A 27,849-nucleotide genomic window follows, 5' to 3' on the forward strand; every position below is an offset into this window, starting at 1 on the left:
GGAGAAAAGACAGTCTCTTCAATAAGTGGTATTGGGAAAACCGGACAGCTACCTGTAAAAGAATGAAATTAGAACACTCCCTAACACCATACACAAAAATAAACTCAAAATGGATTAGAGACCTAAATGTAAGACCGGACACTATAAAGCTCTTAGAGGAAAAACATAGGAAGAACACTCTTTGACATAAATCACAGAAAGATCTTTTTTTGATCCACCTCCTAGAGTAATGGAAATAAAAACAAAAATAAACAAATGAGACCTAATGAAACTTAAACGCATTTGCAAAGCAAAGGAAACTACAAACAAGACGAAAAGACAGCCCTCAGAATGGGAGAAAATATTTGCAAACGAATCAACAGACAAAGGATTAATCTCCAAAATATATAAACAGCTCATGCAGCTCAATATTAAAAAAACAAACAACCCAATCCAAAAATGGGCAGAAGACCTAAATAGAAATTTCTCCAAAGAAGATACAGATGGCCAAGAAGCACATGAAAAGCTGCTCAACATCACTAATTATTAGAGAAATGCAAATCCAAACTACAATGAGGTATCACCTCACACCAGTTAGAATGGGCATCATCAGAAAATCTACAAGCAACAAATGCTGGAGAGGGTGTGGAGAAAAGGGAACCGTCTTGCACTGTTGGTGGGAATGTAAATTGATACAGCCACTATGGAGAACAGTATGGAGGTTCCTTAAAAAACTAAAAATAGAACAACCATATGACTCAGCAATCCCACTACTGGGCATATACCCAGAGAAAACCATAATTCAAAAAGACACATGCACCCCAGTGTTCACTGCAGCACTATTTACAATAGCCAGGACTTGGAAGCAACCTAAATGCCCACTGACAGACGAATGGGTAAAGAAGATGTGGTACATATATACAATGGAGTATTACTCAGCCATAAAAAGGAACGAAGTTAGGTCATTTGTAGAGACGTGGATGGACCCAGAGACTGTCATACAGAGTGAAGAAAGTCAAAAAGAGAAAAACAAATATCGTATATGAACGCATATATGTGGAACCTAGAAAAATGGTACAGATGAACCGGTCTGCAGGGCAGAAATTGAGACACAGATGAAGAGAACAAACGTATGGACACCAAGGGGGAGAAGGTGGCGGGGGGCGGTGGTGGTGGTGGGATGAATTGGGATATTGGGATTGACATGTAGACACTAATATGTATAAAATGGATAACTAATAAGAACCTGCTGTTTAAAAAATAAAATAAAATAAAATTCAAAAAAAACAGTTTATGAGGTGCTTTCACAAGATATATAACTTAATCAAGGTAATTCTCTGAGGAAGGACACAATGCTACAGATAAGGTAAGTGAGTGAAGCTCAGAGTTGCCTACGGTGGTTCAAGTCACCGGTAAGCACACCTAGGCGCATGCCGCCTTAACCTCACAGCTTAGAAACGGCCAGCACTCAATAAATGGAGAATGTGCTCTTTCCTTGGCATCAAGCTATCATATATAAACGTATTTAACTTAAAGGAAAGAAAACTGACCCCAGATAAAGTATTAATCAAAGGCAACTGCTTCACTGCAGAATAACCTAAATAAAGAAAAGTTTACCCTTTCCAATGTCTCAGCTTAAAAGTTTTCACAGAGTCACCTTTACTTCTATCCACATCTTTCCGGAACCAACCTGCCATCATCTGCTCCTTCCCCTATGGCTAAAAGAGCCTCCAGGTCTGTGCCTTTTAATCCATATTGCAGCAGTTCTTTTGCAGCATCCACATTTTCAGGAACTCTTTCCAAGCACTCATGAAGAACCCAGGATCGTTTCTTTATTTTACTCTGGATATAGAGAAAATTAAAAAACAGAGGCATTAAAGAAATCATGACATCTGAGAGCACCTGAGAACCGCCTTCTAGAATTATAAAGCTATACGTAAGAGAGTAGAGCTACCTAAAACCTTGGCCACAAGCAGCTGCTAGAGCATCTCAACGTTAAAAAGCTACTTTCCTAACAGTGATTAGGACTGGGCATAGGGCATGTGATTCCAACTGCTTTCTTTCTTCATCTAATGAAACACACTGAAACACAAAGTTCAGTACTCTTTTTTGGAAACATAAAAAGCTCTTTCCAAACTTTTTCGTTGCTCTTTAGTTTGCACCTGTGCTGTATAGAAGAGCAGAAAATAAAGAAGGCAAGATTTATCTTCTTGTAACAAACATGTTTAACTTTGAAACACAACTAATGAGGCATAGCACGTCAAGGTTCTGTATTTACTTGACCTTGAGATGTACTCCAAAGCACAGATGATAATTTAATCATAAAAAGTCACGGTATGTTGTTCCTTGGAAAGACGAAGGGCCCATATGTACTTCCCTCCCAACAGCTTCCTCTGACTCCATTCAAAATTCCTGACTTGCCCTCTTCCTAGAAAGAGTCCTTGTGGATACAAATTTAGGGTAAAATCTGACTCACACCCTACACATTCCTTCATATCAATTCTTTCCTCAAATGTCTCTGATCTCACATCCCCTTCTCCACATCTATGGTCTCCGCATCAGTCCATGTCACTGACACGTAACAACCGGGACACTGCAGGAGTCTCTTGCCTTTGGCAAGGTTTCCCACCTGAACCCAAATCAATGTATCTTTCTAATCAATAGGCCCCAGTGTTCACCATGATGGGATCTCAGAACCAACAGACTGGTCTCCTTACAGAGCCATTCACCCAGGAAATATTTACTGAGTACTTTTTGTGTGCCATGGAAACAGAGCGATGAATAAGCCAGGTTTAGTCACCGGCCTCATGAGTCATGCTCATTTTCCTTTAATTTGCTCACACCACTTGTCCCATTAAGAATGCCTTCCTCTCTCCTAGCTCTACTTTGCACCCTGTCAAATCCCTGCCCCAAACACCTTCACCATACGAAGACTCCCATAAGCAGAGTCTATAATGGTTGCTCCCTTCACTGGGGCCCCACAGCACTTGTCCGCAATCTTCTTGAATGGTCATTTCTATAATGAAGGCATAAAGCTTGTCTTCTCGCTAAGATTATAAGCTCCCTAAAGGCGAAGGCCATATTTATGCCACTCTTGTACCCCTCTACCATTCCTGGCATAGTGCTTTTACTCTTCACTGCCTATTTATTTTGCTGAATTAAGTATTTCCCCCCAATAAAAAATGTACATAATTTGTCTCTCCTAACATTTGTCAGCTCCTTCAGAGACCAAATCTGCTTTCTACTGTGTTACAGAGAAGGCCGTTAAGTGGATATACATGAACTCATGAGCTCACTGTCCCGAGTCACAAAAGAAAGAGAGATAATATAGGTTTGCCGTTCTGATAGTCTAAAGAAAATACAAGCAACTTCGTCTTCTTCCTTTATTTCATTATCTTTCATGCTCTCTCAACTCTGATGTCTGACTTGTATTAACAGTTCATCTTCCTGTTTGGCTGAAGCATCAACTTCCTACACACAACTTTTTCAGACTACGTTTTTATTTATTTTTAATTACTCATGTACATGAATTTTTAGGGAAAACAACTACCATGAAAATTTCCCAACACGTCTTAGAATATTCCTAAATGCAAAGGTATCTGCCTTCCTAAATGTCACATGAGACAGCACCTTCTAAAAATAGGTATGAGTCCAACTACTTCCTTACAAAGGTGCCAACGAGTCAAATAAACAGCCAACATAGTACCCCTAACTGTGGAAGCACACAGCAGGAAGGACTTAACTGTAGGATTTAAGCAAAAAGGGGGTATTCGGCAAGCTTGATATGACAGTTATCTATTTATTGCCTCTCAGCCTCAAAAGTACTCTTCAGAGCCAGCTATGGGATAAACAGCCTTTCCCATTTGCGGCTGACACGATATTAAGCTTTGTCAACAGAGGGCGCCGGAGGCCACTGCAGAGGGAGAGGCTCTGGTCTCTAGTCCACATGTGCGCCGGTTCTGTTCTTCTTGCTCCTGTCTTGGCAAGGCCGGCAGGCAACATCTGGTGGTGCTTACTTCCCCCTCCCTCCTTTGGAGGACAGCTTCCCACTTAGTGTGGGCTGCACTCCCATGGACAGATTCCTCCCCAGCGAATCCTCCCCGACACCTGAAGGGGAAGCTCCCTAAACTAGGCTCGCCTACACTCCAGGGGGAATTTTTCTCTTTTCAGTCCTGGCCACGGTTCCTTATCTACCAGCCTTCATGCTGGTGGGGGGCTCCCTACTTACCAGCCCCTGGGGTTTTCCGACCCCCCCAACCTCAGTTCACGGCCACCCTAGCAAGAGGCACCCAGCTGGCCCATCCATCCCACCTTTCCCTGCCTGCCAGCCTTGGCTACGGCGGACCAGCCGTGGCCTCAGGCATTCCAGAGAACTGCTCTTCCGTCCAATGTGCTGCGACCGCTCCTTGTCCAATGAAGCCTGAATCCCAGCCCAAGGGGAGCCCCCCCCTTCCGAGTTTGTCCTCTCCTTGGGTACAGTCCGTTCAGCCCCAGGGTATTCCTTAGGGTTCTCTTTGACCTCATATAGTTAACCTCTCGTTACTAGAAAATATCAATTCTCCATATTAAAACTGTTCCTGTTCAAATTACTGTGTGGTTCCTGGCTTCTGACAGGACCCTGACTGATGGAGGTGAACAGAGGTTAACTGAGGTAGATGAAGGGAAAGGATTAGGCCAAGACCACGCAGTTGGCTGGTTTATCAGTGAATATTTGGACACATGTCTTCTGCACCAACGTCCAGCTGCAGGGCCGACAGAACCTGATGAGATAATTTTTCCAAGGGAGAATAAAACACATCATAGAGAAAAGTCACCAGTGACAAGTACTCCAGTATGAAGCCCGACAGCCAAAAGTTATTCCGTAAGTTTGAATTTTACTGCACGTTACCAAAAAATTTAAACATACCAAGTAATTCTGAATTGAAGCAATGTTGACAGCCGACTTCCTCCACTGCCTCTGATACACCAGGTCAGTATCCAGGCCGTAGGTCTGAGCCAGAGACAAGGCTTCCTCATACTCTTCACTTTCGATCTTTGGACAAGGAAATGGAACACGAACGTGACATTACCGAGCAGTCTGCAGTGTCAATACGATGACAGAATGAACGATGACAGCGTAGGTCATTCCTAACCACCTTCCTGTGCACTGTGGCACCAGAAGCTCACAAACATGACAAGGGGCAGATGGATCAAGTATCTCTTGTCAGCGCTTTAACAGAAAGATGAGAAACAGAGGTGCAACACCCACGGTTATCAAGTAAAACGGCAAAACCAGGACAAGCAGGGCGGCCCGACTCCTCCTCCAGGACTCCGCTTGCGAGACCGCAGCACAAACACGCGGAATGCTCAGTGTTGATCAAATCTGCTTCCCAAGCAAACCCCGGACTAGAAAGCAAGTCTGCAGCTCTTCCCTCACCTGCTGCAGTCTGAGGAGACAGCTGTACTCCAACACAGAGGAAGTGAGAGCTGAAGGCCACACGAGGTGGAGCGAAAGCCTGGGCGGAGCCACCAAGTGGACAATATGGGTCCACGTGAACTCACCTCCCACCCGCTGCTCTCACTGTGACCGCTCAGGCACAAAGAGCAGCAGTACCCTCAGCAGCTTTCTCATACTGACATGGCTAAGGTGTCAACGATCATAACAATCCCTCTTTAAATTTCTTCCTTTATTAAAACAAATAGTCTTTTCTCAATAGAGGCAAAGCAAACCTGAGGCTGTGACCGTGGACAGCAAGGGGACACCCTCACCTTCCTCTGGTAGAGCTGCTCTGGGGTCGTAGACCGCAGGCTCACCAGGCGGTAGTTCTTAGTAACGGTTCGCGGGCGTTTCCGGGCTGGTGCGAACCGCTCCATCTCGGTCACTAAGTACAAGCCCTGCTTTATGTAACCAAAGTAGCGAGCCGTGGCAGGTACTTCCTGATCGGAATCCGAATCCTCTTCTCCTTCACCTTCTTCTCCCGCCCTCGTCTCCAAACGAGATCGTTTGGGGGCAAGTTTAATCTCGCACTGAATTGAAAAAGGAGATGTTAAATGCACAGTGAGGAACTAAAGATAAGTTTTTAGAGCTAATGAGAAAAATATCTTTAATTCTACTCTGGTTTGATTCATTACATCAGCCGTGGGATTAAAACTAAGAATGGAATTCAAAGAAACCCAACAACAAATGTTATATATTTACATCAAGAGCTCCACAAATAAGCACAGAAGTTATTGGCTCCAAATCTCTAAAACTGAAGCCTGTTTTAATAATAGGTCATTAATACGGTCTTGTAAAATATATACCTGGTAATTATTTTAGGGAAATAAAGGAGTTGAGAATGTTAATTTCTTTCTTTTTGATATTTTTGTACCTGCCGTGAAAAGATTTTTTTCCATCTATTTAGCAACATGAACATGAAGGTATTTATTTGCTTTATCAAGAATAGCTCCTCCTCCTCCTCCTCCTCCTCCTCCCCCAGCTTTTAAACAATGTCTTCACAAAGTTCTGAGTCTGAAGGCTGCCTGTTAAAGATAACTTTCATTCCAGACCTAACAGAGTTGCCTTCGATTTTAAGCCCTGGTTCTCTTTAAAGAACATCTTTAGACTCGGTACCAAACTTCAGGGTAGAAGACATTTGTCAGCCTGCACCGAAGTGAAGGCTATTGAAGGCCATTACCTTGAAAATCTTAAAATAATTTTAAATGACCAAAACATAACTTTAAAATATTAGCCTCTTTTCAAAATTTTTGTCATGATAAACAAGTTTTTCTTAATAAAAGAACCAAAAGTTTTAAGCTGTCATATTTCATAGGAATAGGTTAAAGACTGTATTTCTTACGTAGTGATATTATTTATATTTTTAAGATAACTAATCCAGGAAAAAGAAAAAAGATATCATGTCAATGAGGAAGAAATGCTTTACAGAGAGCAAAATGACTATAAATGTTCTTCGTTCTTATACAAATGCAATTTTTTTAATTGTCTAAACAATAGATCTTTTTTATACTGCACTCAAGTTCTGATTCCAATAACAAATTTTTCTTTTTAAAGACAAGATTAAATAATGGGATAACCAAAATTAAAATCAGATATTTAGATTTTGGGGGTAATAAATGTTTACTCTCAAACACACCGATTGCTTTAAAAGTGAAAGCATTACCTCCAAAATTAAAAATCCCCCATCATGGGTAGCAGTGACTTGAGGGGATGGTTCAAACCATTCACAGGATTTCCCCAGTAAATTCTTCAAAGTTTTCACCGACGAAACAGTCAAAGCACCAGAGCAGCGAGCCAAAATCACTGCACTGTCCACCCACCAATTCACATCTATCAGTGGGTAAAAGGACTCTTTATCTAATGGGGGGAAAAGCAAATCAATACAAGTCCATCCATCAATGTGGTTTAAATACAACACACTTAGTCCAATAATCAATCTTAAAACCACGTGAGTCCTAAAGGTATGACAAATAATAAGAAAAAAATAAAATGTAAGTCACCACTCAGGTTTTTACTCAAGTAGAAGATACAAAATGGTAATTTATTTAATGAACATCTGAATGCCAACAATTTGCCAAAGTCCAAAGTTCTAGGGATGCAGAGGTAAATATATTAAGGTCTTTCTGCTCAAAAAATGAAAAATATTCAGAGATATATCACCATTTTCAACATATAAAAAAAGGCAGGTGTGTACTGAGAAATGGCAGACTCAGGAAGAACTCTGACCTTCCTCTGGAGCAGGTCCTAAGATCCTCATGTGAGAGGTACCTTCTTTATATCTGGAGGAAAGGAGCATCCTTATCTCCAAAGACGGAGGGAAGCCAAGAAAAATGGAAACAAACAGGCCTTGCTAATTTCCTCCCAGTTTACTACCCTTAGCTCAGACCCTTCTGTCTCTCATGTCTTTCTACAACTTTCCACTCTTCACCCAACCTAGTATAAAACTGATCAGGTTTAACTGTTCCTCAGGTCTTCATTTCCTTATGAAGGCTCCTGTGTCCCTAAAACATATTAAATAAATGTGTATGCTTTTTTCTTTTTGTTAGTCCAATTTACTGGGTCTCAGCTGGAGAATCTAGTAGGGTAGTAGGAAAAAGAACTTTTTCCTGCTCTATACTTGCAACTAATCAGAAAGAGGAAAACATAGTCAAGACCAGTAAGGAATTGCAGGGGTTGGGGGAGGGTAGAGAGAACTGAACTGTGGTTCCCCAAATTGAGGCATTCAAAAGGAAATGGCAAGATACTTACTATAATTTTATTGCCCTTTTATACCTTACTTGTTCCACGAAGGATCTGATGAGGTTTAAAGGTAATACATACAAAGTACACCATAAATTTTAAAATATATGTAAACATTTGACTAAGGAGATAGAGATTTTAAAATAGGAGGTTAACGGCATTCCCTGGCAGTCCAGTGGTTAGGACTGGGCACTTTCACTGCCGTGGGCACGAGTTCGATCTCTGGTTGAGGAACGAAGATCCCAGAGGCCACGCAGCACGGCCAAATTAAAAATAAAATAAAATAAAATAGCAGGTTAACTCCATGAGAATAACTCATTATTTTAATTAAAAAACAAAAACCATGACAACTCAACATTTTCTTCCGATTTAAGCCTAAAGCAATCTATATAAATAAGGAATTCCAAGAAAACACGAAAAGCAGTGTTCCTAGGCTTACAGCTTAACGTATTGCGGGATGAAAAGGAGCAAATCATTTAAATATGCAGTCAACCTTCTAATTTGACAAATTATATTTTTTCTCAAAAATGTTTTTCTGAATGAGTATTTCGGATGATTATTTAACAAACGCGAACACATGAACATGACACGTGATATTAACGAATCAATACTTTCAGGGTCTTTAAATGTGAATTAGAAGCATAATTTAGTAAAGATTTCGAACCTGGTAACTATCACTAATTTTATAGGAGACACTTAAAACTCCAGCAGTGTTTAACTTGGGGAGTTTCACCTGAAGAAAAAGGAACCAATTACTCAAAGTAACTCTTAATATTTTAATTTTTGTTTTTACTTTTAATCTACCAATTAAATAATCACTATTGCTTTTAATTAAATGTAAATACTGGGCTTCTTTTCTATTTATAAAAGTAATACATGCTCACTGCTAAAAAAACAAAAAACAAAAAAAAGCTTAGATATGGAGATGTATGAAAAGAAAGAGAAAGTCCCTCCGACCTCTCTCGTTACCTACCATCTACCACACCGGCACCCCAGCCCCAAAGATAAACTACTCAGAGTTTACCCTTTGAGGAATCCCTTTCGGCTATCCCCTCCGTGCTCATTTACAAAGGAGTACACTTACGAGCTTTGAACTCAGTGTGCCATCTCCGCGCCAGCCTGCGGAGGGAGAGCCATGCTGCATGCCACAGGCTCCGCCTCAGCCTTGGGAAAACTCCAAATACTAACACCTGACGGTCAGAAAGCTGGATCTGTTGCCTTGTCCCCGTCCTATGAAATCTTGGTGCTCCTTCCAAAGTGAAGCAGAGGTATCTAGAGACTTTTATATGCAGGGTGGCCGAATATGCCACCCCAAAATGTGCCACTGTGGCATAAGGATTATCTGGGGCTGGAGGCCACTGAGAAGAAGCAGACACAAGAAAAGCCCCCCGCCCTCTACCTATCTGCGTAAAAGTAGGACATAAATTTACAAAGTTGTTCCCCTCTCCGCTCTCTACCATGAAGGACAAGAGTTCATCACTGGAGACAAATTTAGACCCTTATGAGCCCAGAGACGGCACCGAAGGAATCTACATAACTAACTAGTGCTTATCTTCCATTACTTTCCCCACATATTTGCCTTCCCACAATTTGCCACTCCTAGAAACTCCAACTGCTTTTGTCTGTCACTTCCCTAAAAATTTACTGTTTCTTTGTTTAGATGCTGTAGAAGCACAAATTCCAACCACCCCTCGGAGTTACTCATCCCTGGGTACCCCCATGTATAAACTCAATGTACAGGCTAATAAACTTCTGCTTGTTTTTCTCTTATTAATCTGTCTTTTGTCAATCTAATTTTACAGAGCCCCAGCCAGAGAACCTAGGATAGTAGAAAGAAAAGGAGATTTCCCTCCCCTACATATACCATACCATCTACAAAGCACCTTTATTAAACAACACGAGTCTCTTAAGGTTTTAATCATCATACATCATAAAACTCACCTTTGATTTTTTTTCTCTTCTCAGTAGAGAGTCTCCAGTCAGGATTAAGGTCATCATAGCCTGGCTGAATTTGAAAAATAGGCACATAAATTCTTGGATCAACAAGGTAAGAAAATTATGAGAACATCATCAAGAACTTTGGATTTTTTTTTTTGACAAAATACGGAAATGATGCTTTCCTTTCATCTCTTAGTTACACCTAGTTGAAATCTATTCCTCTCCAAGATCTTGAAAAGCAATTGTTCTAATACCTAAGATGTGCACATGCAAGTACTGTGACTCAATTTAATGAAGAAAGTAGCATGAATAAGAACCGTGATGGCAAGCATACAATTCATACAAATGAAAGCAGGATACGCTAACAATTCTGCACACACACACACACGCACACACGCACACACGCACACCTGCACACTGGGAGAACAGCCATGCTGTTGTGAGTAAAACACCAGCCTGGATGTGAGAGCTACCCTGCCACTCGTAAGGCAAGCAACCCTCCAGGTCTCAGTTCCCACAGCTCTGAGGTTGGACTCCACAACTTCCGTGTCATCCCCAGTTCTAACTTTCTATGACTGAAAACCTATTGTACTAAGTCAAAATATATAACCATGCAATCCTCAAATTCAATATATTCACAGTCTTATCTCACGGCAACACGATGTCCTGCCCACCTTTGTGAACGTCAGGACACACCACGATCTCTCAAGCATCACAAAACAACAGAGATTAAGCCACTGCCAGACACTTCCCAGGCCCACGTTAATTCCATAGCCTCCAGAATCACAACAGTATGGGGGGAGAAACAACAAAATATCAATTGGGGGGGGTTATCTGAAATCTTGAGCCTAAAAAGAGTGATGCTGTACTTATGTCAAAATGTGCTTTTTCATCTTATGCAACAGAATAAACATATGTTTTATGACCAATTAATCAGTGGCTTATACGTTAGGGTATTAAAACTGATATTTCTTTCCATACCCTGAGAGAACTTTCTGCTCTCCACTACTATAAGTCGCTCAGAGCAGACCCTGAGAACAGAAGATATAATTCATTAACTTTATCAGAAAAATGTTGCCATAAAAGGCTATTTATATACTAGCCGAAGAAATGGATTGTCCTTAAGATTAAAAAAAAAAATTAAGTTTCAAAAAATTAGAATAAGGTCCGTATTACTGAAAATAATCAACTAAATTCAAATCTTATTTGACCATTACAAGGCACCTTAGAAGTTTCAGTAGCTCCGAACCACCAGCTGCACCTCCACCAACAGCACCAGAGGCGTGCCAGCATTTATTTACGTGATGCCATGTGTGTCTCCCCACGTACATTCTGGAGTACACAAGGAAAGTATGGGATAACACTTTAAAACTTTAAGCCCCACAAACAACAACAATTATGATTCAGCCTTGGGTAAATTTAAGGACGTATAGATTACAAAGAAATTTAACAAGAACTCTTTTTTTATTTTGTTTTTTTAATGCGGTACGCGGGCCTCTCACTGTTGTGGCCTCTCCCGTCGCGGAGCACAGGCTCCGGACGCGCAGGCTCAGCGGCCATGGCTCACGGGCCCAGCCGCTCCGCGGCGTGTGGGATCTTCCCGGACCGGGGCACGAACCCGTGTCCCCTGCATCGGCAGGCGGACTCCCAACCACTGCGCCACCAGGCAAGCCCTAACAAGAACTCTTGAGAAAAAAATGTAAAAAGAAGTCATCTCATTGGCATAAGCAAGTTGAGAATTCGAAGTGTGCTTGTCCTCATCAAAGTTAATGCTGAGCAAGAGGACCATGAACGGGCAGCACTAGAGTCTCGCAGAGGCGACCTCCACACTCCGAGACTAGACTGCTCCATGCAGATTGCTTAAATAATGGGTATCTCTTGTGAAACCCATTTTAAACCCAAGGTGAAGATTTGTTCCTCTGCATCCAGGACTCTGTCAGTCATCCTTGTACTCCCACGTCTATCAGTGCCCACCCCTGTCACAGTAGTTAAATGCTGAATGAGGGAATGAACTAATTAATCCTTTGAATCACTGAACTCTAAGTAGAATGTCTAAGCTATAGAAAAATTAGTTGACATAGTACAAATATTCCTACACCTTCTCAAAAGTGTGGTTTCTTCTGCTATTTAGTCAATGAATACTATGCACTTAAACTATGAAAGAAAGAAGGAAAAAAAAAAACCAGACATTACATGCCTTATACTCAAGCACATAGATGGCTAAGAAATGGGTATAACTAACTATAACCGAAGGTCAAATTTGATAACTGCCCAAAAAAGAGGGATAGATAAAAGTGCTAAGGGTCTTCAAAGGATCAGGAGATCATTTTGGATATGGGCTTGAGAAAGATGAAGGGAGTTCAAGAGGATCAAAGAAAGCCCGACGGTGTTATATATATGTTTATGGCCGGATAAGACCTGGATGTGGAAAATGGGAGGAGGACAACGTTCCAGTGGGAGACCACAGTGTGCACGGAAGGACACAGGTAGGGAACGACTAAGCCTATTCAGGAAAAAACAGTAGGTCAAAGTACGGGGCTACAATGCGTCATATTCTAATTATATGCATTTTTGTTTGTTTTAGGGTTTGGGGGGGAGGAGAGGATTAATGAAATCATTTTTTTTCATTGTGGTGAAATGACCATAAAATTAACCATTTTTAAATGAATAATTCAGTGGTATTCAGTACGTTCACAATGTCTGCCACCTCCATCTAGTTCCAAAACATTTTTATCCCTTCAAAATAAAGCTTAGGCATTAAGCAGTTACTCCCTTTCCCCTTTCCCCAGCCGTAGCCACCACCAATGTGCCCTCCATCTCCGTGGATTTACCTATTCTGGGTATTTTGTATAAATGAATTCAAACAACCTTTTGTGTCTGGCTTCTTTCACTTATCATAACGTTCTCAAGGGTCATCCAAGTTGTGGCATGGATTGGTAGTTCATTCCTTTTTTATGGCTGCATAATATTCTATCGCAAGTATATACCACAATTTGTCCATCCTTCTGTTAACAGACATGTGGGTTGTTTCCAGCTTGCGGCTGCTGTGAGCATGTATGTGAATGCACTTGTTTGACTACCTGTCTTAAATTCTTTGGGGTATATACCTGTCTGTACTTTTGTCTTAGAAGTACACAGCAATTCAGTCTACATATCTGAACTAAGCATTCAACTTCACAACATGTGGGAGTTTGATGACATTATCTGTACAGTATATTTAAGAAAGAAGCCCAAACAAAATCCCAAACTTACCTCTGCCTCAGGCAGAGGTGGCCTGCCAGACCAGCAACCTGACGGCTTGTCCCTTGCTGCTTTCTACAATGACATTCCCACTGCTCCCGTTATACTATGCAAACTGGCCCCAACTTACCACCCTTCAGAGCCAAGGACTCTGTGAGGAGAACCAGGATCTGGCTGTGCTTTATGACATCTGATTCAAACTCTGTAGGCTGCTACTTTGAAGACAGGATCAGCAAGCTCCCAAGACCCCCAGGAAAGCGGGGCGGCGGGGGGGGGCGGTACTCAGTCCCAGTACTCTGTTGATATATCCTGAGCAGCAGCCTCCATGCCACTCCTCTCTGCATGACGCGCTACCGTATGTCTGAAAACAGCCTCAGGTGCCCTCACTTTATAGGACAGCAGTAGCCTAGAGGAGGATGTCCTAAGGATACAGTTATAGATTTTCTTCAGAGAGGCTATTATGGCTAAAGCATATAGCTTAAATCTGTTTTCTTCAGATTTAAGGATTTTATTTGCTGACTTTTTTTTTCTTTTTTTACAGCTAGAAGCTAAATATAACAAAGACCCTGTCACCAACAGCATAAAAGCAACCTTTAAATGTTTATTCATTCCACAAACATTTATTATTAGTGTTTAATACACCAAGTCCTTTGTTAGCTCTCAGGGAAGAAATGTATATTCAATTCAGCGCCTCTTCTCAAAGAGCTGACAGTCTAGTGAAGTTGTGAAAACAGCTGTGGTTTAGATCACTATTAACGACATGAACTGTCGTCTTCCCATTTATCCTTCACTGATTCATCCACTTTAAAAAATTAGGTCAGTACCTACTATGTGTCAAAGAGAAAATACAATCAAATGGAAAAGGTTAGTTTTGTGTCTACTACATCCAAGTAAGTACAAATAAGCAAGTAATAAAACTTCTTCAGAGAACAATTAAGGCCAAAAATGAGATGTAAATATATAAACATAACATATGGGAAATGTTTGAAATGAAAATCAGTTTGGCAATTTTACTATATATTCCAAACATGAACAAAACTTAATACAGATTTCTAGCCAGATGGATTTTCATATTGACAATGAAAGCCAAAGTATTTAATCAACTAAAACCTGGACAGAAGTAAATCAGAACGGGCGCTTCCAAACTATCTTTAACCATTAGATTTTACAGAGAAAATACTCATTCAAACAAAGCATATTACGAAAACTAATAAAGTAGCGCATTGCCTGAAGAAAGGCCCAGATGAGCTGAATTCACAATTTGCTAAAAGACTTTTAAGTCTGTAGAGCGCAACAGAAACATTAGTTTTTTTCTCAGGCAATGTTTAAGGTAAAGTTATAAGCTAACTATACACTATATATTATATACTCTATTTTAAACTAATTGGCTCTCCATTCATTTCCCAGAGTAGCCACAAAGAAATCCAAAGCCTGTCCTACCTGGCTGACCCAAGGTCACTTGATTAAACTGGACGAATGAGAAAAGAGCAGCTGTTTTAAGTGTTTTTCAGCTGTTTAAGAGCTCTTCAGTGATTTTCAGCCAGTGATGAATACACAAAGTGACACCATACATTTGGTAAGTGACAATATTATACCTCTCGCTTATTAATATTTTCACATTCCCAGTGTCTCTACATAATGAACTGTACAACTCCAGGTGTCATTCGTATAAACCACACAGGCTACCTCTCCCTGTTTTCCATTATCATCTTAACTAGTACCCAATTTGCCCACTTAAAGTCAGCACTTCTAAATATAAGCACTGTAAGAAGATTCTCTGGAAAAAAGTCTTGACCTACGAAGTCAGAGGACCTGAGTAAAAATGGAACATTGATTCTAACATTTAGTGATCTAAGTTAACTTCTTTTAGCACTATTCCCATCTCTTAAAACGAGTATAAAAACATTTTTTACGTAACAGGGTTTTTTGTGAAGTAAATGAGAGAGCTGAAACTCGCTGTTGATAGCCAAGCCTTACTATACAGACACTATTTACTCCCAACAATCCTCCTCCCCAAAACCACCAACTGAAGCATGCACCATTCCTCTGAGCTTATCTTTTCATAATATTAACATGTTATTTTACTAATTTGTTCATAATTTCCCTTGCAAGACTATGAATGTCCTAAGGGCAAGGATCGTGACTTATTGCATTTTCTACTGTAGTACTTGGTAGAAATTCAAATACCTGAACTTTATTATTTTATGATAATTATTCTGAATAAAGTAACAACCTACTCTTGATAGCACTGTTACATGCAAGCTTTATAACATTTACTCTAATGCACTATTCCTTTTATTTAAGTATAGTTCATGTACAGTATTAAGTTACAGGTGTACAACAGAGCGCTTCACCATTTCTGAAGGTTATACTCCACTTCCAGTTATTATAAAATACTGGCTATATTCCCTGTGTTGTACAATATATCCTTGTAGCTTATTTCATACATAATAGCTTGTTCCTCTTAATCCCCTACACATATCTTGCCCCTCTCCTCTTCCTTCTCACTACTGGTAACCACCAGTTTGTTCTCTATATCTGACTAGTACACTAGATTTTAATGACTCTCTTCGTACATTAAAGTCAAATCTAAAATGTCCAATATCCAATGTGATTCATCCCCGGAATGTAGGTGAAAGACTCAAACAAAGTATGGTTGTTCGAACTTCTTTCGCGGGACAAAGAGTTACCACCCTCACCTCACGTCACCACATCATAAGTACTGTGATATGATATCTATCATAAAGTTAAGGGTTTAGCAATGACAGACTTTCTCAATTACTTATTCTAGTATCTGGTACACACTAATTAGCTCAAGAGTTCAACACATCTGAGAGGGCTGAAGAAATCCGTGTTACATTCGCAGAGAAAAAGAATTTGTCTCTTTTCTTTTGAAGGTCACATCAAATAAAGCCTAATAAAAAACCTAACAAATAGGGTTTTTCCCACCTTTTTTAAAGTGTATTTATCTTCTCACATGGTCATGGAAAGAGCATGGACATCAGAGCCAGAGAGCTATGAAATCAAATCTCAGTTCTCCTGCTTACTTGCTGAAAAACCCTAGGACAAAATTAATGCTCAGTAAATAATAATAGGGATTATTATTCGAGTAAATTTTATAAAAGCTGCAAGACTATGTGTGCATGTACCTCGATCCGACTGAGCTTTATAAGCCTAGATTACGGGTATCAAAAGAAAGCAGAGCGTTCTGTGAAAAATGATGACGCCTCACAGGAGTCTGTTTATGATGGAATGAAGTTTCACAAAGTAAAATACAAAGGGTTAGACAAAAGTAGGGAGCAGGAGAGGAGGGTTCAGGGAGCAGGTATACAGCAGTATAATGACCAGACGAGAAAAGATGGCCCGTTAAATGAAGGAGCTTTTGCATTTTGACCACAGCCTTTGAACAGATAAAATTACATGCCCTCCCTGTCCCCCGCTTTGGACAAACGTGTGTTTTGGGGCCAGCACAGCAGGGGTCTCAGAGGGCAAAGTGTGTCCTGTTGGGCTAGTTCTTCCCGGTGCTGAACAGCATCAGGAAAGGGCGGGCTTGGCAGCCGCTGGCCCGTGACGGGATGTGCTCTGGAACGAGGATGTGCTCGGCAGCCTTGGTGACGGCTACCAGGTCCGTGGTTTTCAGCTTTGGGAGCCCCAAATCCCTCTGTTTGCCAGTTTACTCAAGCATTCCAGGGAGATCGTTTATACCAAGCAAATCAGAAGAAACGGATAGGCAAGCCCCAAAAGGTGCAAATTAGAACAAAAGATACAACTAGCTAGAGGAGTTGCACCATCATACAGTCTGTGTGCAGACTGCAGGCGTGAGGCGGAGCACTGAATCCGAGCCACAGAGGTTAGGTGGAACCTCTCTGAGGTACAGCAGAAAAATCGGGCTTCAGCAATTCCTGACGAACTGCCTTCTAACCTCTCAGCATATCTCTGTTCAAAAGACTCTCCCTAAGACAACACTAGAGACACATTTCTGGCCTGAACTCATGTCCTCCCACCATGCATCTCTGTTGCCATTTCCGAATTCCCTTCCTTTCTTGTCACATTACCTTTCTCGTGGCCTATTCCAAACGATTGAGATATTTACATTTATTCATTTCCTGAGTTTCAAGATTTTTAGACAATTTTTGTGTTTTTAATAGAATCATCATAAAAACCCAGTGAATAACATTCATGAGCGAAAGAGTAATGAATTATAATGAAACTGACTGGCAACTAACGATAAAAATGTCTAACCAGTTAAAAATTCAAGTATATGCCAATAAGGACGACAACAGATGCAGTTTATCTTTGCATGCAAAACAAACAAACAAAAAAAAAGGTACCCAGAATTTCAGAAAACGGAACAGCATACTAATGAATTTTTTTTAATACCCCTTATGCTATATGTACGACATTCTAGGACACTCACAAGATGAAACATTAAGTGTGCTTCAGAACCTGATCAGTATTTCTATTCCAAATGACTAATATTCAAAGTGTTCACCTTTTAAGAAAAAACTTGCTCAAATGTAAAACTTCCCATATATAATAGAACATCAGGGTCTTCCTAAATAACAAAAGCTAAGAATCTTAACACTACACACTGAGAACCATGAAAAATGCACAGTACCTTCTGGATCAATTATCTGATGAGCCTAGCTGAATACATTACAAAAAACAGTTTCGAAAGCTGGTCTACTCCACTTCTAGAGTGAAGATATAAGTCAACTTAGCTCTCATTTCAGAGGAGACAGAAAGAATGTCCCTCTACTTGGCTACTGAGGTTGATAACTGAGGAGAATCTCTTTCTTCCATTTAGAACAAATCTGGATCCAGTAAGTAAGACAGAGTAGCAGAGATGTGGAGACCAAATTAAATTCAACATGGTGAGGAACTGGGGGGTCGGGGGGGGGAGGTGGGGGAGGGAATCTTCCTACAATTGTGTCTAAGAGAAAAAATTGAAGAACAGCAAAAACAAATAAATTTAAGTCTGTGAAAAGAGTATGAAAATGTAGAGCCCCTTTCTCTTTTCCTCTATTCTGAGAAATACAAAATACTATTTGCTTATTAAGAATTCTTTTATAGTGCAATTTAATGACATGAAATTCAAAACAATGCTAGTAAAAAGACCTTGATCCATTCAGACCTTGCAGGGAATATGCTCCTTTCTTAGAATCACAGAAGTACCCACCAAAGCTGGTGACAGGATGCTCCTACAGGAAAGGGGAATGGGGTGTGAGGGAAGGAGAACTAACACTCAAAGTGCTGACGTGCAAAATTATCTTCAGAGGAGTGAAAGATTTATAACATAAGCTGTACCTAATTGAGAAGATTTTTCTTAAATCTTCACTCTATCACAATGTGTGGTATTAAATGACCATTATACCTTACCTGCCCATCCTGATTTTAGACTACAATAGACATTGATACTATCCATCACTAAACAACTCAATTGTTTAATTCTCAAACCCTGTTATTTCCAGACTCTCAAAAAATGAACAGTTCTCTCTCTCTCTGTATCTTCTCTATCTACCCTTTGAGTAAAGAGAAGATAACTCCCTTCAACCTTAAGGAAGCCCAGGATTACCAGCACTGCAAGATTTGGAAAGAAGTCTAACCTTTTTACGATATTGACCCTTCAAATCTTTGATATTAGTTAACTTTTGCTGAAAACTTAACATCTCCATTCTGTATTTTTGCAACGAGAAAGGGGGAAATGCAGAGATCAAAGGACAGAGGACACTCAGGATACAGAGTGTCCTGCTCTACAAATTAGTATCAGCACAGAGTGCTACTCTGCTCTTCATTTGTCCTACTACACTGATAATAGTATAATCTAAGTAAAGAATAGGACAGCTTTGGAATGATGAGAATAAGTCATAGCTGTGAGCTACATTTTAAAACGTAAAATATCATCAAAATGAAATTAGTATTGCCAGTACTCACCCTTAAGCGAGAATCATTCTAGGAATAATCATAATCAAGAGACACACCTGCTCATTTTGATTCCACTCCCCTTGCTGCTTCAGAGATGGAATGGCCCAGATGCTTAGTTTTCCTGAGAAGTGAACGGCTGCAAGGAGGGTCCCATCTGGAGAAAGTCTCATCTTAAAGATCCCATCCTAGACAATAATTATATTACATTAATGTCAGAGCAAGAGACTTGTAGCCAAATAGAAATAACTTTCAGAATTAACGCTCTTTATGGGTGCCATATCATAAACGAGCTCTCATAACTAAGGATTCTGACAGCTTCATAACACTATAAATGTGCTCCGGAATATTAACAACAGGACTCTTGCCCTTAAGGAGTTTTTTTAAATCTACTTTATAGTGTTACGATTTACATATAACCCAAAACCCAAATATGTGAGCATTATAAAAATATTCCTTTATATCACACATAGATTACCATGAGTTCTCAATATCTCTTATGAGTGGATGTTGACAAAATTATGAATTTCTTGAATTTTGGGTACACACCTTTACAAGAAACTTTACAAGATTCTATGCGAACACAATGCCTGGAATATTCTATACCACGGACAGGCCACAAATCCATGCTATGAAAAAGAAGGAAACGGAGAGGGAGAAAGAGAGAGATGAAGGAAAAGAGGGTCCAAATGGTGATGGGAATAAAAGACCGACTAGAAGAAAGTGCATTCCTTAATTTAAGAAATACCTTAAATGTGTAACGTATTCCAGACCTGCTGGCAAATCATTCAACTTAAGGATTCTAAGTGTTGCCACAGAACAGAGACATTTTGTAACACACTGATTTTACATGGCCAACCCCGGGTACACAGAGAAAGACTTGCCTTCCCAGTTCTACTTGTCCAGATAATCTCTCAGTCCTTTCCCATGAGGATACCAGGTTTGCTCAGTTACCACAAGAGAAACCATCTGAGCAGAGATGTTACCTGCCTACCAACTACAACAGAACCAGAAGAACTGAAAAAACACTAACTAAAGACCTATTTCCCATTCAAGCATTTATTAGGAACACGGTCTAAGGTAGCTTCCCCACAAAAAATAAAAGAGACCAGAAAATGGCAGTCCACAACCATATTTCTCCCGAATATTTAGAAAATCGGGTAACATGGGGCCCAAATGGCAATAATCAGATGGGACTAGGTAGTATATGCCCTCCTGAAAGGGTCATAAGCTTTCCAGTTAGCCAAAACCCCCATCATTCTCTATTATGGCCCCAAGATTAAGGCCAAAAGCTGCAGAACTGAAAACTAAAGATGACTATACTGAAAAACCATAGTTTACAACAGGTTCGATTGACAATATTATCTACCTGGCCTCTTGTAGACAGAGTCTAAGTCCTCAGGTCTAAAACGACTAAGGCACATTACCCATCAAAAACAAAGAGAACAATTTCAGGAAGTGAGGAACATTGCTGCATGAGTGGATAGACAAGAATCTCGCTGAGGACTAAAATCACTTTAAGGAGATGTAACAGGTCTATCCCACAGTGTCATAATTTAATGTAAGAAAGACTAAAATACAAGTGCCTGGGGAGGAGAAGCAATAAAAGCAAAAGCACTTTAAGCAAAATTTTAAATACATCAGCTCTCTTCCTCTGTGATGGAGACGGGGTAATGAGTAGAAGATGAAGGACCTGGCATCTTCCTTTCACGACTCTAAAGTCAATTAGCTCTATGGTTTTGCACAAGATGGGCCTCCAAAGCATAGATTTGCATTAATTAATGTGCCTCCAAAGCACAGATTTGCATTAATTAGAAGAACTCTCAGGGCTTCCCTGGTGGCACAGTGGTTAAGAATCTACCTGCCAAGGCAGGGGACACGGGTTTTTGCCCTGGTCCAGGAAGATCCCACATGCTGCGAAGCAACCAAGCCCGTGCGCCACAACTACCGAGCCTGCGCTCTAGAGCCCACGAGCCACAACTACTGAAGCCCGCGTGCCACAACTACTGAAGCCCGCGTGCCTAGAGACCGTGCTCCGCAACGAAAGAAACCACCGCAGTGAGAAGCCTGAGCTCCACAACGAAGGCTAGCCCCAGCTCGCGGCAACTAGAGAAAGCCCACGCACAGTAATGAAGACCCAACACAGACAAAAATAAAAATAAATAAAATAAATTAAGAAAAAAAACCTCTCCACCCATCCTTTAGCGTTTCAGATGACGAAACTGAAGACCTGAAGGGTTACAACACTTGCCCAAGATCATCATTCAGTGTAAGTAGCAAAAGCTGAACCAGATGCAGTCTTCCATCCCCCTCCACGTCCCCTGATGGCACCATGATCACTGCCCTCACCTGGGCCAAAGCCTTTCTAGTAGTGACAGGCATGCTCCTCAGTAGAAGTTATGACCAAGTATACCTTATTATTTCATCACCTGAACAATTAGTCACGTGTGATCTGTATGGTAACCTGCAGGTACACCATACGTTCCATTAAACAACCCCACTAAAAGTGCTCTGAAAGCAAGTAGGAGGTTTATGGATCTCTTCAACAAAAAACAAACCAAATAATGTATACTGAATAATGTGAATAATTTAACAACAGCATTATGACCAGAGAAATAATGAGTGAATATGCTAAATTGCCTTTTATTTTCATTCCTCCCTCCCTTCCTTCCATCCTTCCTCCATGCTTAATAAATATATTAACTAAAATGTTAACCATTTGCTTTTTTTTCTTCATCCCCTTAGTTTCATTTGATGCCATGACATTCACACTGCAAGCTTACCATTCCTTTCCACAAGCATTTTGTTGTAGAAATTTGCACTCACACACACAAAAGTAGAAATTGCAGTATAATAAATACCCAGGGGCCCCACAACCATCTTAAACAAACATGAACATTCCAAGCTTGTCTCACATGTCATTCCCCAATCACCACAATGCCCTCAGGGACCTTTGTCCCCTGGAGGATTTTAAAGCAAATCTCAGACATCACATGCATACACATTAAGTGTACATTTCTTTCAAGTCCCAAGTTTTCTGTTTAACTTGCATAAATATGCACAGTAAGAAGATATGGTTATTAGCAGCAACTGAATTGTAGCCAGCTGATGACACAGACAACTCACCTATGTTACTTGAGAAACACAGTGATTTCCTTCTGAAATATAAACTCTACTTCTTATTTGTAGAAACTTTTCTGAATATCTACAGCATGCAGGGTATTTCTGGCCCAGAAAGTAATTTATTATCCTGACAGTAACTGTGACACAAGTTGTAAAGCCAGAGTTAGAAAATCCATGCTAAATTCTATAAGCAGAGTCTGCAGTATTTGGAAACCTGAATGCCTATTGGTTGGCAAGGAAGAGAATTCAGGAGTGTATGTTTTGGAAATAGGAGGCAATGGCTTTTCAATCAACTGTACATCACAATAAAAGTAAACTTCTAATATTCAAATCATAACCCCTCATATTGTATTAAGATTTCTCAGCGTAAGTGAGTAACAATCTTGTTCTCTTCTCCTCCATTTGAATTAAGTAGTTGTAAAGGCAATAAAATTTAGGTGTAGCTGTAATTTTCACTTTGGTTAAAATGTGTCTGTGAATTTCTTTCACACGTCTCAACTACGAATGCCATTTTCATTTTAATCATCATTTCAACAGTTGGAATGTTGGTCAAGAATACAGAACTTGGCAGGGAAAAGAGGAAAGCTCCAAGATGAGGAACAAGACAAGGATGCCCTCTCTTGCCATTTTTATTCAACATGGTACAGAAAGTCTTAGCCAGAGCAATTAGGCAAGAAAAAGAAAAAGCACACAAACTGGAAAGGAAGAAGTAAGATTGGCTCTGTTTGCAGATCACATATTATACATAGAAAACCCAAATGACTCCATCAAAAAACTGTTAGAATAAATAAATTTGTAAAATTGAAGGATACAAAATCAACATACAAAATTCAGTTGCTTTTCTATACAATAACAGTGAACTCTAGGAAAGAGAAATTAAGAAAACAATCCCATTTACAATAGCATCAAAAAGAGTAAAATACTTAGGAATAAATTTAACCAAGGAAGTGAGAGAGATATACACTGAAAACTATAAAACATTAATGAAAGAAATTGAAGAAGACACAAATAAATGGAAAGAAATTCCATATTCATGAATTGGAAGAATTGCTATTGTTAAAATATCCATACTACCCAAAGTGATCTACAGATTCAATGCAACCTCTATCAAAACTCCAATGCCATTTTTTACAGAAATAGACAAAATAATCCTAAAATTTGCATGGTACCACAAAAGACCCAAGTAGTCAAAGCAATCTTGAAAAAGAAGAACAAAGCTAGAGGCATTATACATCCAGGTTTCAAACTATATTACAAAGCTATAATCATCAAAAACAGTATGGTCTTGGCATTAAAAACAGATACACAGGTCAATGGAACAGAATAGAGAGGCCAGAAATAAACTCAAGCATATATGGTCCATTAATTTACAACAAAGGAGCCAAGAATACATAATGGGGAAAATAGTCTCTTCAATAAATGATATTGGAAAAACTGGATAGCCACATGCAACAAAATGAAATGGAACCCTAATTTACTCCATATACAAAAGTCAACTCTAAATGGATGAAATACTTAAACTTAAGACTTGAAATTGTAAAACTTCTGGAGAAAGCATGGAGTTGGGTAAACTTCTTGACACTGGTCTTGGCAATGATTTTCTTGGATTTGCTATCAAGGCAAAGGCAACAAAAGCAAAAACAAGTGGGAATACATCAATCTAAAAAGCTTCTACATAGCAAAGGAAACTACCAGCAAAATGAAAAGACAACCTACGGAATGGGAGAAAATATCTGCAAACCATATAACCAAGAAGGGGTTAATATCCAAAATATACAAGAAACTCATACAACTCAATAGCAAAAGACAAATAATCCAATTTAACAATGGGCAATGAATCTAAACAGACATTTTTCCAAAGAAGACACACAAATGGCCAACAGGTACATGAAAAGTTGCTCCACATCACTAATCATCAGGGAAATGCAAATCAAAAACAATGATATCATCTCACAACTGTTAGGATGGCTATTATTATAGAGACAAGAGATGATAAACACTGGTGAGAACACAGAGAAAAGGGAACCCTTGTACACTGTTGGTAAGAATGTAAACTGGTATAGTCACCATGAGAAACAGAACGGAGTTTCCTCAAGAAATTAAAAATAGAACTACCGCAAGATCCAGCAATCCCACTTCTGGGTATATTTCCAAACGAAATGAAGACATTATCTCAAAGAGATCCCTGCACTCCCAAGTTCACTGCAGCATTACTCAGAATAGCCAAGCTATGGAATACACACACACAATGGAATATTATTCAGCCTTTAAAAAGAAGGAAATCCTGTCATTTGCGAAAACATGAATGAAACTGAAGGGCATTTTGATAAGTGAAATAAGCCAGATACAAAAAGACAAACACTACATGATATCACTTATACATAGAATCTTAAAAAAAAAAAAAAAAAAAAGTCAAAATCATAAAAACAGTGAGTAGAACAGTGTTTGCCTACCAGGGGCTGGGGGTTGAAAGAACAGGGAGAGGTTGGTCAAAGGGTACAAACTTTCAGTTATATGATGAATAAAGTCTGAGGATCTAATGTATAACACTGGTAACTATAGGTGATAACACTGTATTGTATAATTGAAATTTGTTAAGAGTAGGATTTAAATGTTCTCACACATATACACAGACACAAAAAGGAAATATGTGAGGTGACGCATGTATTATCAATGGGGGAAAATCCTTTCACAGTGTATAGGTACCTATATCAAATCATCAACTTAACTATCTTACAATTTCATTTGTAACTTATATCTCAATAAAGGTGAGGAAAAGAAACAGAAAACAGTGACTATCACTTACCACCTGCTTCCGTTTACGCCATGAGGTTTTAACGTCATTCAAAGGTAGTCCAGCTAAATAAGTACTTGATTAGTTAGCATCCCTGGGTAGACAGCATAGGGCATAGGAAGAGGACTTTGCACAGTAAACTGTCTTCTTACATTAGTCATTCATTTATGGCCCTTTTAATTAACTTCACTGTCAGTCCTCCTATCTACCTCCTCATCTCAAATCCCTTCCTAAAACTTTTCAAAAGATATCTTCCCTTACTTCATTGAGTCTTTTGTGTAGCAATGTGATACTAACAAAATACTACTGAAATTAATAATGTGAACATTATTTTAACGTCTTCTCATTTACACTAAACCACTAGCTCAAATGTCCATTTGATCCTGTGTTAATTAAAAACACTAATTAAAGCCTTCTCCTACTGGAGCAATATTTGGAGTAGGAACTGTGTCTTCTCTCAAACACTGCAATAAAACTTTTCAACTGTCCTTTCTAAAAGAGAGATTTTTTTTTAATGTTAAATATCAGACCTTCGTACTGAGATTAGTTTAAATTGCCTCACTTTCTTCAACTGCCTATCATCTATATAGGACAATTAAAAATGAGTGATTTCCAATTTCATTATACCTTTCAAATGTACAAGCTATAGTAAAATCAAAGTACTGAATTCTAGTGCACACATTCAAAATGTTCTAAATTACTATGTATGCTTAAAGGAAAAAAAAACTCAGCTCAATCAAAGGTGAATTTGTAAGTACTGCTCTTCCAACACTCAACAATGATTTTCTGAATATTACATATTCAATAATACATAGTACATGCCAGGCACTGTTTTATACTCTGGGGAACCTGCAGTGAAAAAAACAAACATAAACCCCTGCTCTCAAGGTATTCAGTAGGTATTCTAACCCACTGAAGTTTAGAAGTCTGACCCCAAAGAATAAACAGAAATCTATTTTCAAATCAAAAGAAAGTCATCCTCAAAAGCCTGGTTAACAACCTGAGGGCGAGGGGGAACACTGCAAAAGTATGAAGGAAAAAAAAAAGCCTTTGGAGAAAAAAAAAGTTTCCAAGCTAATACCCTTTTCCAAAAAATTATTTTTTAATTATAAAACTTTAGTTTATTAAAACTGTAAGATATTGTCATGAGAATAGACATGTACACCAATGAAACAGAAAAGAGAGCAGAAAAACAGAGCTACAATGTACCCTCTGTAAATGTCTGTCCTGACAGACATTATATAAATTATGGTGGCAGTACATAAATTATGGCATTATATACATTAGTTGGGAAAAGAATACAGCACTGAATTAATGGTACTAGCCACATAGAGCATATTATAAATTAGATTCCTACTATATCCAACAAAAAGAAATTCAAGATGGATTGAAAACTTACAGGTGAAAAGCAAAACCATGAAACTTTTAAAAGAAAACATAGAACATCTTTACAATATCAGCATGTGAAAGAACTTCGTAAGACCTCAAAGCCCAAAGCATAAAGGAAAAGATTTAAATTTAAACTTTCTGGAGGAAGGAAGGATGGGGAGCTCGGGATTAGCAGAAGCAAACTATTACACATAGGATGAATAAACAACAAGGTCCTACTATATAACCATATGCAATATCCTGTGATAAACCATAATGGAAAAGAATATGAAAAAGAAAAAAAATATACGTATAACTGAGTCACTTTGCTCTACAGCAGAAATTAACACAAGATTGTAAATCAACTATACTTCAATAAAATTTAAAAAATAAATAAAAAATAAATTTAGGGCTTCCGTGGTGGCGCAGTGGTTGAGAGTCCGCCTGCCGATGCAGGGGACACGGGTTCGTGCCCCGGTCCGGGAAGATCCCACATGCCGCGGAGCGGCTGGGCCCGTGAGCCATGGCCGCTGAGCCTGCGCGTCCGGAGCCTGTGCTCCACGACGGGAGAGGCCACAACAGTGAGAGGCCCGCGTAACACACACAAAATAAATAAATAAATAAATAAATAAATTTAAACTTTCTGGTGACAAAAGAAGCTCAGAAGAAAACAAATACTTTTGATTATTCATATACTCTTCAAAAGATAATATATGCCAGACAACCAGCAGTTGATTATCTTGAATCATGTAAATTTGGGGTATACTAAACCACAATTAAAAAGGACCCACAGGTCCGCAACGGGAGAGGCCACAACAGAAGGAGGCCCGCATACCACCAAAAAAAAATAAATAAATAAATAAAAAAAAAAGGACCCACAGACTACTAATTATTGGCTCTATGATTATGGATATAAAGAAATTAACAGATCAGAACAGCAGCCACCACTACCATTTATCATGTGCCTGCAAGGTAGCAATCACTGCCTTAGCTATTTTATATATATTCCCTCTAATACTATCCAATCAGTGTTGCTACTTTATAGTCTGACAAGTGAACAGAACAAAATGAACTAAATATTAACCATGTGGTTACTATATAGGAAAGCAGTTGCTCTTTAAAAAAATAGCAGTAGTTAAGAGATAACACATTTTAAAAGAGAAACAGAATTGCTGCCAAACTTGAGTAGTAAAAAAGATCATTCTTTCTGAGATAATAGGTAATTTTTAACTTGGGCTACTTTTTTTTTTTTTTTTTTTTTTTTTTTTTT

The 27,849-nt window shown here is 39.3% G+C and overlaps 1 protein-coding gene across 1 annotated transcript in view; it reads right to left on the reverse strand.

The window, feature by feature from the left end:
- NBAS (NBAS subunit of NRZ tethering complex) overlaps positions 1–27,849 on the reverse strand; it is a 357,350-nt gene that overhangs the window by 267,943 nt on the left and 61,558 nt on the right. The window contains exons 12-17 of the mRNA XM_024119119.3: positions 19,354–19,482; positions 10,136–10,199; positions 7,119–7,312; positions 5,728–5,985; positions 4,886–5,011; positions 1,670–1,821 (exon numbers count right to left, since the gene is read on the reverse strand). Of these exons, the coding sequence (XP_023974887.1) occupies positions 1,670–1,821; positions 4,886–5,011; positions 5,728–5,985; positions 7,119–7,312; positions 10,136–10,199; positions 19,354–19,482 (923 nt within the window). The remainder of the gene's footprint in view (positions 1–1,669; positions 1,822–4,885; positions 5,012–5,727; positions 5,986–7,118; positions 7,313–10,135; positions 10,200–19,353; positions 19,483–27,849) is intronic.

Source organism: Physeter macrocephalus, chromosome 12 (genome assembly GCF_002837175.3).
Source record: "Physeter macrocephalus isolate SW-GA chromosome 12, ASM283717v5, whole genome shotgun sequence".
In the NCBI taxonomy this organism is placed as follows: domain Eukaryota; kingdom Metazoa; phylum Chordata; class Mammalia; order Artiodactyla; family Physeteridae; genus Physeter; species Physeter macrocephalus.